Source organism: Cyprinodon tularosa, unplaced genomic scaffold (genome assembly GCF_016077235.1).
Source record: "Cyprinodon tularosa strain WSP-4 unplaced genomic scaffold, ASM1607723v1 ctg1226, whole genome shotgun sequence".
Classification (NCBI taxonomy): Eukaryota; Metazoa; Chordata; class Actinopteri; order Cyprinodontiformes; family Cyprinodontidae; genus Cyprinodon; species Cyprinodon tularosa.
Window position 1 is genome coordinate 47,911 of NW_024038033.1, and position 14,577 is coordinate 62,487.

The window sequence follows — 14,577 nt, forward strand, 5'->3', positions numbered from 1 at the left end:
CACTTTTATCTAATTCCTCTTGTCATTAGGTTGGAAATAATATTTGTTAAGCCGTTTTCCCTTAAAAGGAAATGTCATTAAAATCTTTAAAATATCTTAAAGTAAAATGTTTTTATTAATGCTAAAGAAAAATGAAACTGGTATTCTGTCAAACCAAAAGAAAAAGAAGATATTTATCAAACACAATGTTTTCTGCTCTAAATAAGAGTCATTTAGTTGGACTGAGAACAGAAGGGTTTTCTAAAGATCGGTGATCGGCCTGAAACTACAAGCAGTCCAAAGAACATTCCTGGAAGCAGTTAGGCTGGTTCTCTTGCACTAATCTAGAGCATTTATTTAATGAAAGGATGAAAAGCTGCAGCATTTGTTATCATTTCTAAACCTTGGCTGGTTCTCTATGGTTTTTAGACGAAGTGAAGAAGAGGCTGAGCGGGACTGTGGTTGGCAGGGCGGCCCAAACGCTGCAGCTTCTGCTCCAACCTGATCATTCTAATGTTATGTGGATATTTTGCACAGCTGAGCTGGAAACCAGAATGAGTCTGGGACTGGCCGAGAGCTGTGGGATCCTCGCTGTTCATGACAGGCATGAAATCCAGGGAAAATGTCCATGAAGCAGAGAGCATACTCACATAAAGAAAAGACAAAAAGATGTTCTGGAATTGAACCCTTTAACCCACAAACCAACCGGATTTATCAGTCTTCTGCTTCTGAACAATCTTTTCTCACAAAGGAGAAACATCTGACTAATGTACGGGAAGCTGTTTGTTCATTTAAACTGACGTTCTTTGGCATCCCATAATCCAGTGACATCACGGGCCTAACATCAAACGCATCCTTTCTTCATTACATGACATGCAAATTTACTAAGACTTGAGTCTCAGAGCAGGAGTCCAAGTCAAAGTCTGAACCCCAGCTTCCAATGACCATCTGTATGGAGCTCAGTTTGGGCCAGAAAGTTTGTTCAAAAACAATTTGGTTGGAAAATTAAAAAAACAAAAGCAAATTACAACTGAAAAAAAATTGGAAAAATGGAAAAAAAAAGTAAAAAAAAAAAAAAAGATTTGAATCTGAAAAGTATTTTTGAAACTGCAAAGATTTTAGCCGGAAAAACAAAATTGGGGAAAAAAAAAAAAAAAAGTTGTGTCAAGGTTTTTTTTTTGTTTTTGTTTTTTTTTTAACTCCATCATTTAAACTTCGAGTATCAATGATGACGGTTCTAATTCCCACAGCTCCTGAATGTAACATCTGGGAACATTTTTGTCCTGTCATATAAACCGTGATTCATTGTTCCTCACCACGTCCTCTAAGCTCCGCCCCCCCGACACAGAGGGGACGGCAGTTTGCTAGTTTTTCCTTAGCATACTTTTTTCAATGAGTTAGCATCATTTATATATTGGCAGCAACTTTACACTTTGCTACTCTTTACTTTCTATGACTCTGCATTTCTCCTTTGCAGCGGTTTGCACTGTTTGCCCCCCCACCATGATAATACCATATAAACAGCATCCGATTCAATAAAGTTCAGTAAATAGCTGAACAGAATTTTCAACCTCTAGCAAAGTTCATATCTTTGCCAAATTCTGAGCCAAAACCTCGTGTTATTTATGCAAATATAATATTTTTCACTTTGCTTGTTATTTGTTGAAATTCAGGAACAGAATCCTGCAGAACTCTCCATCCCTTCATGCATTGCAGCAACAGCAGGGACGTCCAACCCTTTTCGTTCGTTGGGCCAAAATGTCAAAATGTTTTCAAGTGCCAAAAAATATAAGACTAAAAATATCTTTGCATGCAAAGATCAAAGGAACAAATTAGTCCTATTATTAAAATTACATTTAAATCAATTAAATTACCGTAAATCATAAATTAAGCATTTTTAAATAGTTTTCAGTAAAAACAGAAATTCGGTGTTCCTTCAAAAAATAATTTATATCTTAACTAGATTAGCTTATTTAAATAAGTGAACTGAAAGCAGGTTTCTGCAAACAAACATCAACTTTTGGATCAAAGTTGTCAGATAGATGTGGTTGCATCTACTATGAAATTAAAATAAAATGTTAAATGTAATTATTAAAAAATTAAACACATCGACTTGTCTGTAATAACTATATCTGAAATGAAGTGAAACGCCTCCATCTGCCTCTGCTAGCTGTGCAGGGCCTCACAGAATCAGCTCAGGGCTCCAAACGGCCCCCGGGCCGCAGTTTGGACACCACTGGTTTATTCTTTGCTAGGAATGAGGAAATGTTCCCAGGGATCTTTGGGCAAAGGAAAGTTTAGAAACGTTCCCTCTTGTGTCGAAGGAACCGACATTCATTCACTGCAAAGAATCTAAATAAGTCAATTTTTATTTAAATAAGTGCATTTTTTCCTGACTTGAGGAGGTAGGTGAGACACTTTGCCAACGGAACAAGACAATTTACATTTAAAAAGAGGAAAAAACAATGCATTTATCTATTTATCTTACTGTAAGATTAAAAAAACTAATGCCATTGGCAGATTAGATCATCTTACCTCAATTTAAGAGTAAATGCACTTAATTTCAGAAATTTTTACTTATTTCTGGGTCGTTTTTGCAGTGCAGCGACTAGAGTTGATCCCAGGGAACATTGCAGCTAGCTTAAACAGTGCAGTCATTTATTCACAGCGATTGCTGAAAAGGAAAACCAGAATATTTACTTTCCTAAAAATTGACAGCTGAATGCACCATTAAGACGCATCAATAATGAGTCGTTATTTGACTCTCAGAGATTAAAACTTTTCTTTAAACTGGGCAGGATGTCAAAGTGGACTCTGGATGCTGATTGGTGGAGCTGGTCGGCCGTCATCTGCTGGGCGGAGCTCCAAGCTTTCTCTCTGAAACGGGTTGTTATATGATGACTTCATTTACGTAATGTTACAACTTTATTCTCAAAATAAAACAAAATGTAAAAATCTCTAGCCTGGCCCAAATACTCCGCCGTATAAAACTGACCTGAAATAAAATTAATTCTAATAAGTTATTAAGAATAATCGTTTCCCCTGTGATATATTTATTACTATATTCAGAAAATCCAAGCCAGTGGTCTGCAACCTTCAACGTCCGAAGAGACGCTCTTTCCTCAGTCCAGCAAAATAAAACATTTTTAGATCACGGAAATGTTGTGAGTGGCTAAAAGAGACCAAAAAAATAATTAATAAATAAAAAACGATGCAAGAAAATTTGTTTTCATTTGTTAAAAAGATCCACTTTTTTGTTGTTTTTCAAAGGATTCCTCTGCAACCTGCAGAGCTTCTATAGTGGCTTCTATAACTACGGCTGCAGATGACAGATATATAAGGAGGATATTAGTCTGACGGTTAATCTTTTTTTTCTTGCATTGAGGAGGAAAGTGTTTCTAATATTTTCTAATTACTTTATAACTAAAATCCTCCTTCCATCGGTAGATCATCTTATTTACCTCCTCATAATAAAGGTAAATACACTTAATTTAAGAAACTTCTACTTGAAGTGCAGATAAGACCCTGTTGCAGACGGGCTAACGTTAGCCCTGGCTACTGTTAACCCCTGAGCAAGTTGCCGCGGCCCTCTCAACTTTGGAAATAGTTTTTTTTAAGTTATGAATTAAATCGATAAATGGACCATATAGTGACGCTTTAAAGTATAATATTCTCGCCTCAAATGATCTTAAAACGTACTTTTATTGAAAAACAGCAACAGAAAGAGAACTTTTAACTTTCAATGGAGCACTCCATTGAAAGCTGCTGCTGCCGCAGTGCATCATGCTACTGTTTTGTTGCCATCTTCCTCGTTGTGCTTCTCCAGCATCGCGCAACTTGTTGTCCCGCCCTCAAAACCCCGCCCACTTTGTATCAAGACATTCAAAACACATCTCTGCGTTGTGATTGGCTCGCCAGTTCTAGGGCCTGGGGCATTGATCGAGGCTAGACCACTGCAGGTAAAAATGATTTTGGTGGGGCTAGTTTGCTAGGCTAGTGAATTAGCGCTATCAAAATAAACTGAATTAAATTGAAGAGTGCAGGTGTGTTAAAATGATCACACTGCAAAAAATAGAAATCTAAATAAGTCAATTTTTCTTAAAATAAATGCATTTTCATTGAATTGAGGAGGTAAGTAAGACACTGCAAATGGAACAAGACAGTTTAAATTTAAAATAAGAAAAATCAGTCGCTTTGTCTTATTTCAAGTGTATTTCATCTAATTATCTTATTTTAAAAGTAAAAATAATCATCCCATTGGCAGATCATCGTATTTACTTCCTCAATTTAAGAGTAAATACATTTAATTTAGGGAAATCTTTCTTTATTTCTGGATAGTTTTAGCAGGGCAGTTTTTGACAAAGTCAGAATTGAGATGGTCAGGCTTTTTGAATATGGGTAATCGGCAAGAAAACAGCCATCGGTGCACCCTTAATAAAAAAATAAAAAATAGTGGAACCTTTAAGGTCGTTCTTCAGCACAAGTTAAGAGCAGATATTCAATTAAAAATTGATCAATATCTGCAGGATTTTTATCTTTATATTTAAGAGCAAGCAGTGATTCTGCGTCAGCTTTAAGGTCACAGGCTGCATAGTCCTGGTCTGACCTCACATCCCAGGAGATCAGGAGAAGAAGGACACTTACTGTGAATTATCTTCGTCTCCAGACAGACTCCAGTCATCATAGGAGCCCTGCTGACAGAAACACGGCTTTCAGTCACATTAATGAACTTTAAAAAACACGTCATCCGTAGCAGGAGTATCAGAAGGCATTACCAGGTCAGGGTAAGGCTCTGTGACTTTCCTCACTGGCCGTCCAAACTTTATCTGGTCGACTGCAAAAGAGAACATGGAGTCAATTCGATTCAGAAGTTTTTATTCAGTAGATGTGGTAACAAGACAAATGCATGTCAATCAAAATAACGCGTCTGAGATTTCGTCTTCTCCATTGACAGTCTGCTGCGACGTAAAGAGCAGCTCTGAGACATTTTGCAGTCTGCAGACAACTAACTGCAGACTGTTGTACGTTCTGCATCACTGCAGCTGCGAGTCGTGGTTTGAGCTGGGAGATCTCTCTGCTTGTTAGCGCGGTTTAGGTTGCAGCACAACATTCTAACTAGTGTTGCACTGCTAGTGCTGATACCAATACCAGTATCTGGCAGGGCCCAGATCCACCACTAAAACGGTGGTATCGGTATCGGCGAGTACCGATACTCTTTTGAGAGCTTAAAGTTTATTCAACTATTGTCATTAGTGTTGCGCCGATTCCATTTTTGGCCCTGATACCGATACCGATACCTGGCTGTGCAGTATTGGCCGATAGCGATACCATCTGTTTGAAATCTACTTGGATGTAAAATAATTGCCATCATGGCTTCATGTCAAGCTGCTGCCTACCTTAGTGAAGCAGGACAAATACTAGGGGTGTAAATAATAATCGTTTTGTATCGACGCATCGATACAACAGCCGACGATCCGATGCATCGATACATTTTTTTTCCCTCCGGTCTATTTTTATCCATTTGCTCCTGGGTGTAATTCTCCCTCCCGTGCTGCGGTGGCGCTAAACCTATTTTGCCCTCCTACCTCGCTTCCTGGTTATACTCTTACAGCAGTGTGTTGCAGTGAGCTTGATGCAGACATTTTTGATTAATGCTCAATATTGAAACGTGGTCTGTGCTACACGCTGTGGGTCTAGATACGGCCGAGGCGGGGAGGAAGTGGGGGCGAGTTTAGTCCGACGACGGAGGGACATGAGGGCCAAAAAGAGCGGAGATCCAGCTGGAAAAAGGGTCTGCCTCAGCCTGAACTCTCACTTAGTGCCTTCAGGACCTGCCTGCCCCTTTCTGCAAAATCCTCAGCCTTTTCAATAAAACCTTAAAACTTCATAAAGTGTCGGCTTAAGTTACCAGGTTCTACATGCTAGACATAACATTTGATGTAGCTAGTTAGCGGAAAATGTTCTGTTCTGATGCCTTATTCAGGTTTACAGTGCAGGACTTCAGTCTATTTTATAGACTGGAGCTTGGAACTGATGTTAATAAATTGACATGAAAATGAAAGTTAAATTTTTTAACATTTTAAACAACATAATAATTGTCATTCTGAGCAGGCCTGCTGTCCACCGCCTCACCACATGCTGCGCCAGCTCAGTTCTTCATTGACTTTCATTATTTCAGGCTTTGTAGCTGCAGCGGAGACCTTATTGGTAAGTCTGAGGTACAGGTGGTTGAGGTTGATGTGCGAACGCACGCACAGGAAGCTGAGGCCAACACCAGGAGGAAACATGACGAGGCGATGGCTAAGGTGCGAGGTCAGTCTGTTACAGCAGTAGAACCCGGCAGAGTGAAGTCACTCGGGGAGTATATAGAAGTAATTGTGTGTCTGTTGAACACCAGGCATGTTTTCAGTGCCATCCTCTGACGCAGCCTTCGTCCCACAACACAGAGTGGTTACAGGGCAGCGGCGGCTGGACTGAGAGCCCGTTGTGCTGCTTCTAAAATATGTCTCATTCTGCTCTGGATCCTGGGGGGGTCAGGCTAGACAATGGAGCGCCTCTTTAGCATCTGAGAGCAACATTCAGAGGAATTCCTCATTCTTCACTAAAGCGCCACCGTCAAGTCTACCTTCACATGTCTATAGGAATCAAACAGAAAATATTAATTTAGCCTAAAATATTTCATCCGCTGACAGATTAAGACCTACTTTCACGTTATTTAAACCGAGCAGCTTTTGAAAAATAACATCTGTGATTTTACGTTAATTAACCAGAGCAAACTGAGTATGTTTTCCTCGGGTTATTTAAAGACGTAGGGAAATTATATTTAAAATTCAAATCATTCTGGCTTAAACATGTATAAATGTTCTCTTTATCAGACCATATTGTTCCAAAATTTTGAAAATTTCTATTTAAAAAAAATCCTGTCTTAAAATCTGTGTTTTTCCGTTATCTTCTGCAGGCCAGTTAGTTCTACGTCAGCCTGAACACCTAAATTCGGCCAATCATATATCAACGGTCATCTGTCAATCAAATGTTTTCGGTCATAGCATCTTGATTCATGTGTCGCAGCTAATATACGCAACGGTTGAAACCAGAATACTTTCCTTTCCCATTGAGTTGCGTCCCAGTGTTCACGGGGATGGACGTCTGTGTCTTCGGCAGGCGTAGAGCTAACAGAACTGGCAGCGTTGCGAGGCAAGGGCTCAAACATGTACGGCTGGAAGCCTTGTACACCAAACCAAGCTTCTGCCGCCCTGGCGTCCTCTTCCACAACATCTTCGTCCCCGCTTTCCTCCTCTAAATAAAAAATGGATGACGGAGGAGACTCATCCACGACCTCCGACACTAAACTCTCCTCCTCTTGTATGTTTCCTCTGTCCATAGCGTTCCTTGACAGCGTCGTTTCTAAGTCACCAATTTAGTGCTACTTGGTCCCAATGGAATTTCCCATTGGGAACCTGCTAGCACTAAGATGCTAACTGGTTAGCAACTTAGTGCTACTTGGTCCCAATGGAATTTCCCATTGGGAACCTGCTAGCACTAAGATGCTAACTGGTTAGCAAGATGCTTCCCACAAACCGGCCACAACCAAACTTGCCTGCGAACCTTCCACCACAACAATCCCGCCCCCTTGATGAACAACCAATCACATTCACTTTATTCACTCATGTAAAGTCGGGCACCACTGGGAGAATTCGGAAATGCAACGGTTGTAGCAGCCGCTTCCCTACGACTTTAATAATTGAAGACTTCCAAGGTGTTCAGATTAGATGGCTTCATGGCCAACACCCTAATCAGTTGGTCCCTCCACATATCCTCTGCCCAGACTCTAATGGGGCAGCTGTAAGTCATAAATTCCCATCAGAATTGATATTTTACAAGATTACTTTAAGCCTAAATGCTGGTGATTCTCAGTCATCCAGATCATAGTCATTCGAAAAAAAGTTAAAATCAATCCTCTGGACGTTGTTTCCAAGTTTGAAGACGTTTCTCTTCCATCCAGGAAGCTTTTTCAATTCCAAATGTCAGAAATAGCGTTTAGTTCCAGGTTTTATCCAGCAGCCCAACAAAGCCTTGTTTTTGTTTAGAAAACATGCAAATAGAAACGGATGAACGGGTCCCCCCCCTTTGGAATGGGGGTCGTTTGGCTTCTTTGTTAGCCTGCAATGCCCCATACCTGTCTATGCCTCTGAAAGGGGGGTTCCCTTAGACATAGACAGGTTAGACTAAGCTCGCTTTATTATTTTTTAAATAAAAATCTGTTTTCTAAAATAATAGGTCCACAAAACATCTAATGTGGGACAGAACAAAATTATTTTTTTTATTTCTCTGGAAAAAAAAATATTTTAAATGGTTACTTTATAAATTTTTATAGGTCAGAAATATATCGATATTGGCTTTCTATTACCATGCCAACACGTAAAGCCGGAGATACACTGTATGATTTTTTTTTGCCCTTTTCGGGCAGATTCTCCATTTGTGCAAGAATTTTCCAACGTTCAGACTTTCAGCCTGATGGTGCGTGGTGTAGCGAGGGTCAATCAGCCTCTAACGATTACCTCCCCATCAGGAATCGTAAGGTTGGCAGAAAATCAAACATGTTTGAAATTCATCGTAAAGATAAAGAGACGTGTTAAGAGTGTGTGTGATAAACTCACATTGTTCTTCAGAAACGGTCCTCTCCACAGGCAAACGTTTCCCTGCTGACTGAATCTTGTCTGGAGCCTCGTCCCCAATCTGTGCAGCAGTGGAGAGCAAACCTTTAACCAGTGTCGTATAAAGTACTGAAACCTCAGAGTCAAGTAAAAGTATAAGTACCTCTTCAAAATATGACTTTGGTAAAAGTCCAAGTCACTGACTGAAATGTTACTGGAGTAAAAGTCTTAAAGTATCTGAAATGGCTTGTACTTAAGTATAAGAATTACTATAAAAATAGATGTACTCAAGTAATGTAGTAAAAAGTAAAGTAAAAAGTGCAGTTTGATGAAATTTTTTTACATTTTGGTAAACTTTGAAGGTTAAATTGACTTAAAATAATATAAACAACCAAGTGTAGGATACATTTAGACTGGCTTTGCCAAACAGGCGTATTCTATTGGTGGGAAGTAACAAAGTACAAATACTTCGTTACTGTACTCCAGTAGATTTTTCTGATATTTTTACTTTACTTTACTACTTATTTTTATGGCGACTTTTTACTTCTACTCCTTACATTTTTACACAAATATCTGTACTTTCTACTCCTTACATTTTAAAAAATTGTCTCGTTACTTTAGTTTTGAATCATTTCAATGGAGTTACCGTTATTATTTTTCACGTCATCAATACCAAATTCAATCTAATTGGATGGGAATCTACGTTGCATTTGACGCACCACTACAAGATGAATCGACAGATTCGGCGGTATTCATTGGCGGCAAATCATTGCAGCTTGGTGGCGGTGGCGTTAGCATAGTAGCATGGACGACGAGATGATTGAAAATGAACACAACGGAGATCTAGTCCTATTGGCAGACATCCATTTAAAATGTAGGCAACGGCATGAAAAAAGTGGTTTCTACTTTTACTTTTATACTTTAAGTACATTTACAAGCCTGTACTTTGTTACTTTTACTTGAGTAAAGAAGTTTAATCAGTACTTCCACTTTTACCAGAGTATTTTTTAACACAAGTATCTGTACTTTTACTCAGGTACGGAAAGTGAGTACTTTTGCCATCTCTGGTGTTGATGAACAAGACCAGGCAAGACCCGACTTTGTAGTCAGTAGGGGGGGGGGGGGGGGGGGGGGGGTCAAAACACCGGCGTTTCTGTCGCTCGTTTTTTTTTTTTACTTAGTAACTAAACCAAACATTGAAAATGTATCGGAGTAAAAGTATGGAATTAAGTTTGTAAATGTAGAGAAGTAAAAGTGAAAGTTCTCAACAAAAAAAATTATACTCTTGGAAAGTATAAAGTACTCCAAAATATACTTAAGTACAGTAGTGAAGTATTTTTACTTCGTTACTATACAACACTACCTTTAACTACCAGCCTCAGGACAGAGGAGGAGATTTATCTTAAAGCTGTGCTAAGTAACTTTTAGCCACTTGGGGCGCTAGACCAGTAAATTCCAGGTATCGTGGAGCTTAGACTGACCTAAAGCCAGAGGTGTAAAAGTATTCATGTTTATTACTCCAGTAGTATGAATCCTACTGATTAAAACACTTTTACAGAAGTTAGAGTATCAACTTCGGTAAAAGTGTAAAAGTACCATTTTTTAAACTGCTTAAAGTAAAAGTAAAGCAGTAAAAACTGTTAACGACAGAAGCTTTACTGCACTACCCTATTCTCTACAATTCTGGATGATAACTTCATTTTAGTTTTATAACTAATGGTAACAGCGTCACATTGAACTTTGCATCATCTTTAAAAAAATATCTATTTTGGTATGTGGTGAGCAACAAGTTGGGGCAGCACCGAGTCCAACCACAAAGAAATAAACTGTCTGGATGAAACTAATTATTTAGATGGTTTTTATTTTTGTTTAAATACCAAAAGGCCGGAATTAAAATGAGCTTAAATTAAGCAAAACTAACGAGTCTGTTTCTAAAATGTGAGGAGTGGAAGTAAAAAGTAGTCTAAAAAATAATTACTCTAGTAAAGTATAGATAGCAAACATTTTTTACTGAAGTAAGGTAACAAAGTATTTGGACTTTGTACTTAACACCTCTGCCTAAAGCGGCGCTCTAGCAGGGTCGGAGCTAGATGGGGGGCCAGAGGTGGTCATGGCCACCCTTAGCCAATTAATGGTCAATGTCACTAGCCGATCCGTCAAGGAAGCACGACTCGTCCTGCGCATGTACAAACACATATACATCCGGTAGTCTGTAAATAATGTAATTATGGTGCTAAATTACTTATTTCTATCTATAAGTCACCAAAGAACGATAATACACATCTTTAAAAAATGTTTTATGACTTTTGTGAGGCAATTTTAAAGCTTTTTCCATTTTCTCCGTTAAAATGCATCTCTGACGTCATCACGGGACATGTTCAGAGCAGTCCGGCTAAATCTGATTAAGCCATTTTAGTTGTTTCTTTCTTTAGATTGAGGACTATATACCAGAATGTTAATACGAAAGGAAAACATAAAACTCAAAAAGACTAGATTTATGTTTAAATCCAAAACTGAAAAGTTAGCACCACGAAGTAGCGTAGCATCCCATTTCCGGTGCAGATCGGGAACAGAGAGATAAAACAGAAAGGATTTTAAGGCAGTTATTTTTCTCAGGAAATACATTATTAAGCTTTAACACATTATAGTTTAGCACTTTTACTATTTTTGAGGAGGGAAAAATGTCAATTGGGTCTTTTAAACAAAATAAAACAACATGCTAGCAGCAGGTATGGTGGAGAACAAATGTCCTGAATTCTCACATTTTGTCATTTATTTGCTGCATTAAAGCTGCTGAACCAATGAAGAGACTGAGCTCAACTCCTGCAGAGCTGAAATAAAGAGCTGATGAAGGCCCAACTTTCAGTAGAAGCTCTTACAGCTGTGAGCTAACAAGCTAACGGGGGCTAGCATTCTGCTGCGTCCAGACTCCAGGAGCTAAATGAAGAGCTCCCCCTACAGGTTTGGTGAGAGACAGTTCATTAGATACCAGCGGCTTATAGCCCGGTGCAGCTTATTTATATACGTTTACCGCTTTTCAAAAAATCTAATGAGCGTGGCTTATAGTGAGGTGCGCACTTTTATGGGCATTTTTATTTGCGTTATATGGGGTAAAGAGAGATTTATCCAAGTATAATATAATTTCATTGAAATCAAGGATAAATAGCTATTTTAATATTTTCCAGCAAGGGACCAGCCAAGGACAAGCAAAGGACCAGCCAAGGACCAGCCAAGGACAAGCCAAGGACCAGCCAAGGACAAGCCAAGGACCAGCCAAGGACAAGCCAAGGACCAGCCAAGGACCAGCGAAGGACCATCCAGGGACTAGCCAAGGACCAGCCAAGGACAAGCCAAGGACCAGCCAAGGACAAGCCAAGGACCAGCCAAGGACCTGCCAGGGACCAGCCAAGGACCAGCCAAGGATCAGCCAGGGACCAGCCAGGGACCAGCCAGGGACAAGCCAAGGACCAGTCAAGGACAAGCCAAGGACCAGCCAAGGACCAGCCAAGGACCTGCCAGGGACCAGCCAAGGACCAGCCAAGGATCAGCCAGGGACCAGCCAGGGACCAGCCAGGGACCAGCCAGGGACCAGCCAAGGACAAGCCAAGGACCAGCCAAGGACAAGCCAAGGACCAGCCAAGGACCTGCCAGGGACCAGCCAAGGACCAGCCAAGGATCAGCCAGGGACCAGCCAGGGACCAGCCAGGGACAAGCCAGGGACAAGCCCGGGACAAGCCAAGGACCAGCCAGGGACCAGCCACGGACAAGCCCGGGACAAGCCAAGGACTAGCCAAGGACCAGCCAGGGACCAGCCAAGGACTAGCCAAGGACCAGCCAGGGACCAGCCAAGGACTAACCAAGGACCAGCCAAGGACTAGCCAAGGACCAGCCTGGGACCAGCCCAGGACTAGCCAAGGACCAGCCAAGGACCAGCCAAGGACCAGCCAGGGACCAGCCAGGGACAAGCCCGGGACAAGCCAAGGACTAGCCAAGGACCAGCCAGGGACCAGCCAAGGACTAGCCAAGGACCAGCCAGGGACCAGCCAAGGACCAGCCAGGGACTAGCCACCTAGCCAAGGACCAGCCAAGGACCAGCCAGGGACTAGCCAACTAGCCAAGGACCAGCCAGGGACTAGCCAACTAGCCAAGGACCAGCCAGGGACCAGCCGAGGACTAGCCAAGGACCAGCCAAGGACCAGCCAAGGACAAGCCAGGGACCAGCAAGGACTAGCCAAGGACCAGCCAAGGACAAGCCAAGGACCAGCCAGGGACTAGCCAAGGACCAACCAGGGACTAGCCAAGGACTAACCAAGGACCAGCCAAGGACTAGCCAAGGACCAGCCAGGGACCAGCCAAGGACCAGCAAGGGACCAGCCAGGGACCAGCCAAGGACCAGCCAAGGACAAGCCAGGGACCAGGAAGGACAAGCCAAGGACCAGCCAGGGACTAGCCAAGGACCAACCAGGGACTAGCAAAGGACAAGCCAAGGACCAGCCAGGGACTAGCCAAGGACAAGCCAAGGACCAGCCAGGGACTAGCCAAGGACAAGCCAAGGACCAGCCAGGGACTAGCCAAGGACCAACCAGGGACTAGCCAAGGAAAAGCCAAGGACCAGCCAGGGACCAGCCAGGGACCAGCCAGGGACCAGCCAGGGACAAGCCCGGGACAAGCCAAGGACTAGCCAAGGACCAGCCAGGGACCAGCCTAGGACTAACCAAGGACCAGCCAGGGACTAGCCAAGGACAAGCCAAGGACCAGCCAGGGACCAGCCAGGGACCAGCCAGGGACCAGCCAGGGACAAGCCAGGGACAAGCCCGGGACAAGCCAAGGACCAGCCAGGGACCAGCCAGGGACAAGCCCGGGACAAGCCAAGGACTAGCCAAGGACCAGCCAGGGACCAGCCTAGGACTAACCAAGGACCAGCCAAGGACTAGCCAAGGACCAGCCAGGGACCAGCCCAGGACTAGCCAAGGACCAGCCAAGGACCAGCCAAGGACAAGCCAAGGACCAGCCAAGGACTAGCCAAGGACCAGCCAGGGACCAGCCAAGGACCAGCCAGGGACTAGCCAACTAGCCAAGGACCAGCCAAGGACCAGCCAGGGACTAGCCAACTAGCCAAGGACCAGCCAAGGACCAGCCAGGGACTAGCCAACTAGCCAAGGACCAGCCAGGGACCAGCCCAGGACTAGCCAAGGACCAGCCAAGGACCAGCCAAGGACAAGCCAGGGACCAGCAAGGACTAGCCAAGGACAAGCCAAGGACCAGCCAAGGACTAGCCAAGGACCAGCCAGGGACCAGCCAAGGACCAGCCAAGGACTAGCCAACTAGCCAAGGACCAGCCAAGGACCAGCCAGGGACTAGCCAACTAGCCAAGGACCTGCCAGGGACTAGCCAACTAGCCAAGGACCAGCCAGGGACCAGCCCAGGACTAGCCAAGGACCAGCCAAGGACCAGCCAAGGACAAGCCAGGGACCAGCAAGGACTAGCCAAGGACCAGCCAAGGACAAGCCAAGGACCAGCCAGGGACTAGCCAAGGACCAGCCAGGGACTAGCCAAGGACTAACCAAGGACCAGCCAAGGACTAGCCAAGGACCAGCCAGGGACCAGCCAAGGACCAGCCAAGGACAAGCCAGGGACCAGGAAGGACAAGCCAAGGACCAGCCACGGACTAGCCAAGGACCAGCCAGGGACCAGCCAGGGACCAGCCAGGGACAAGCCAGGGACAAGCCCGGGACAAGCCAAGGACCAGCCAGGGACCAGCCAGGGACAAGCCCGGGACAAGCCAAGGACTAGCCAAGGACCAGCCAGGGACCAGCCTAGGACTAACCAAGGACCAGCCAAGGACTAGCCAAGGACCAGCCAGGGACCAGCCCAGGACTAGCCAAGGACCAGCCAAGGACCAGCCAAGGACAAGCCAAGGACCAGCCAAGGACTAGCCAAGGAC

General features: G+C 43.4%; 1 protein-coding gene across 9 annotated transcripts in view; it reads right to left on the reverse strand.

Moving 5' to 3' along the window:
* Nucleotides 1–14,577, reverse strand: part of LOC119777346 (mitogen-activated protein kinase kinase kinase kinase 2-like) — a 60,432-nt gene that overhangs the window by 23,196 nt on the left and 22,659 nt on the right. For 5 of the 9 annotated variants that reach the window (XM_038276192.1, XM_038276191.1, XM_038276187.1 and 2 more), the window contains exons 12-14: nt 8,637–8,715; nt 4,755–4,813; nt 4,624–4,673 (exon numbers count right to left, since the gene is read on the reverse strand). In XM_038276192.1, the coding sequence (XP_038132120.1) occupies nt 4,624–4,673; nt 4,755–4,813; nt 8,637–8,715 (188 nt within the window). The remainder of the gene's footprint in view (nt 1–4,623; nt 4,674–4,754; nt 4,814–8,636; nt 8,716–14,577) is intronic. The other 4 variants (XM_038276195.1, XM_038276190.1, XM_038276193.1 and 1 more) reach the window with 1 other exon arrangement.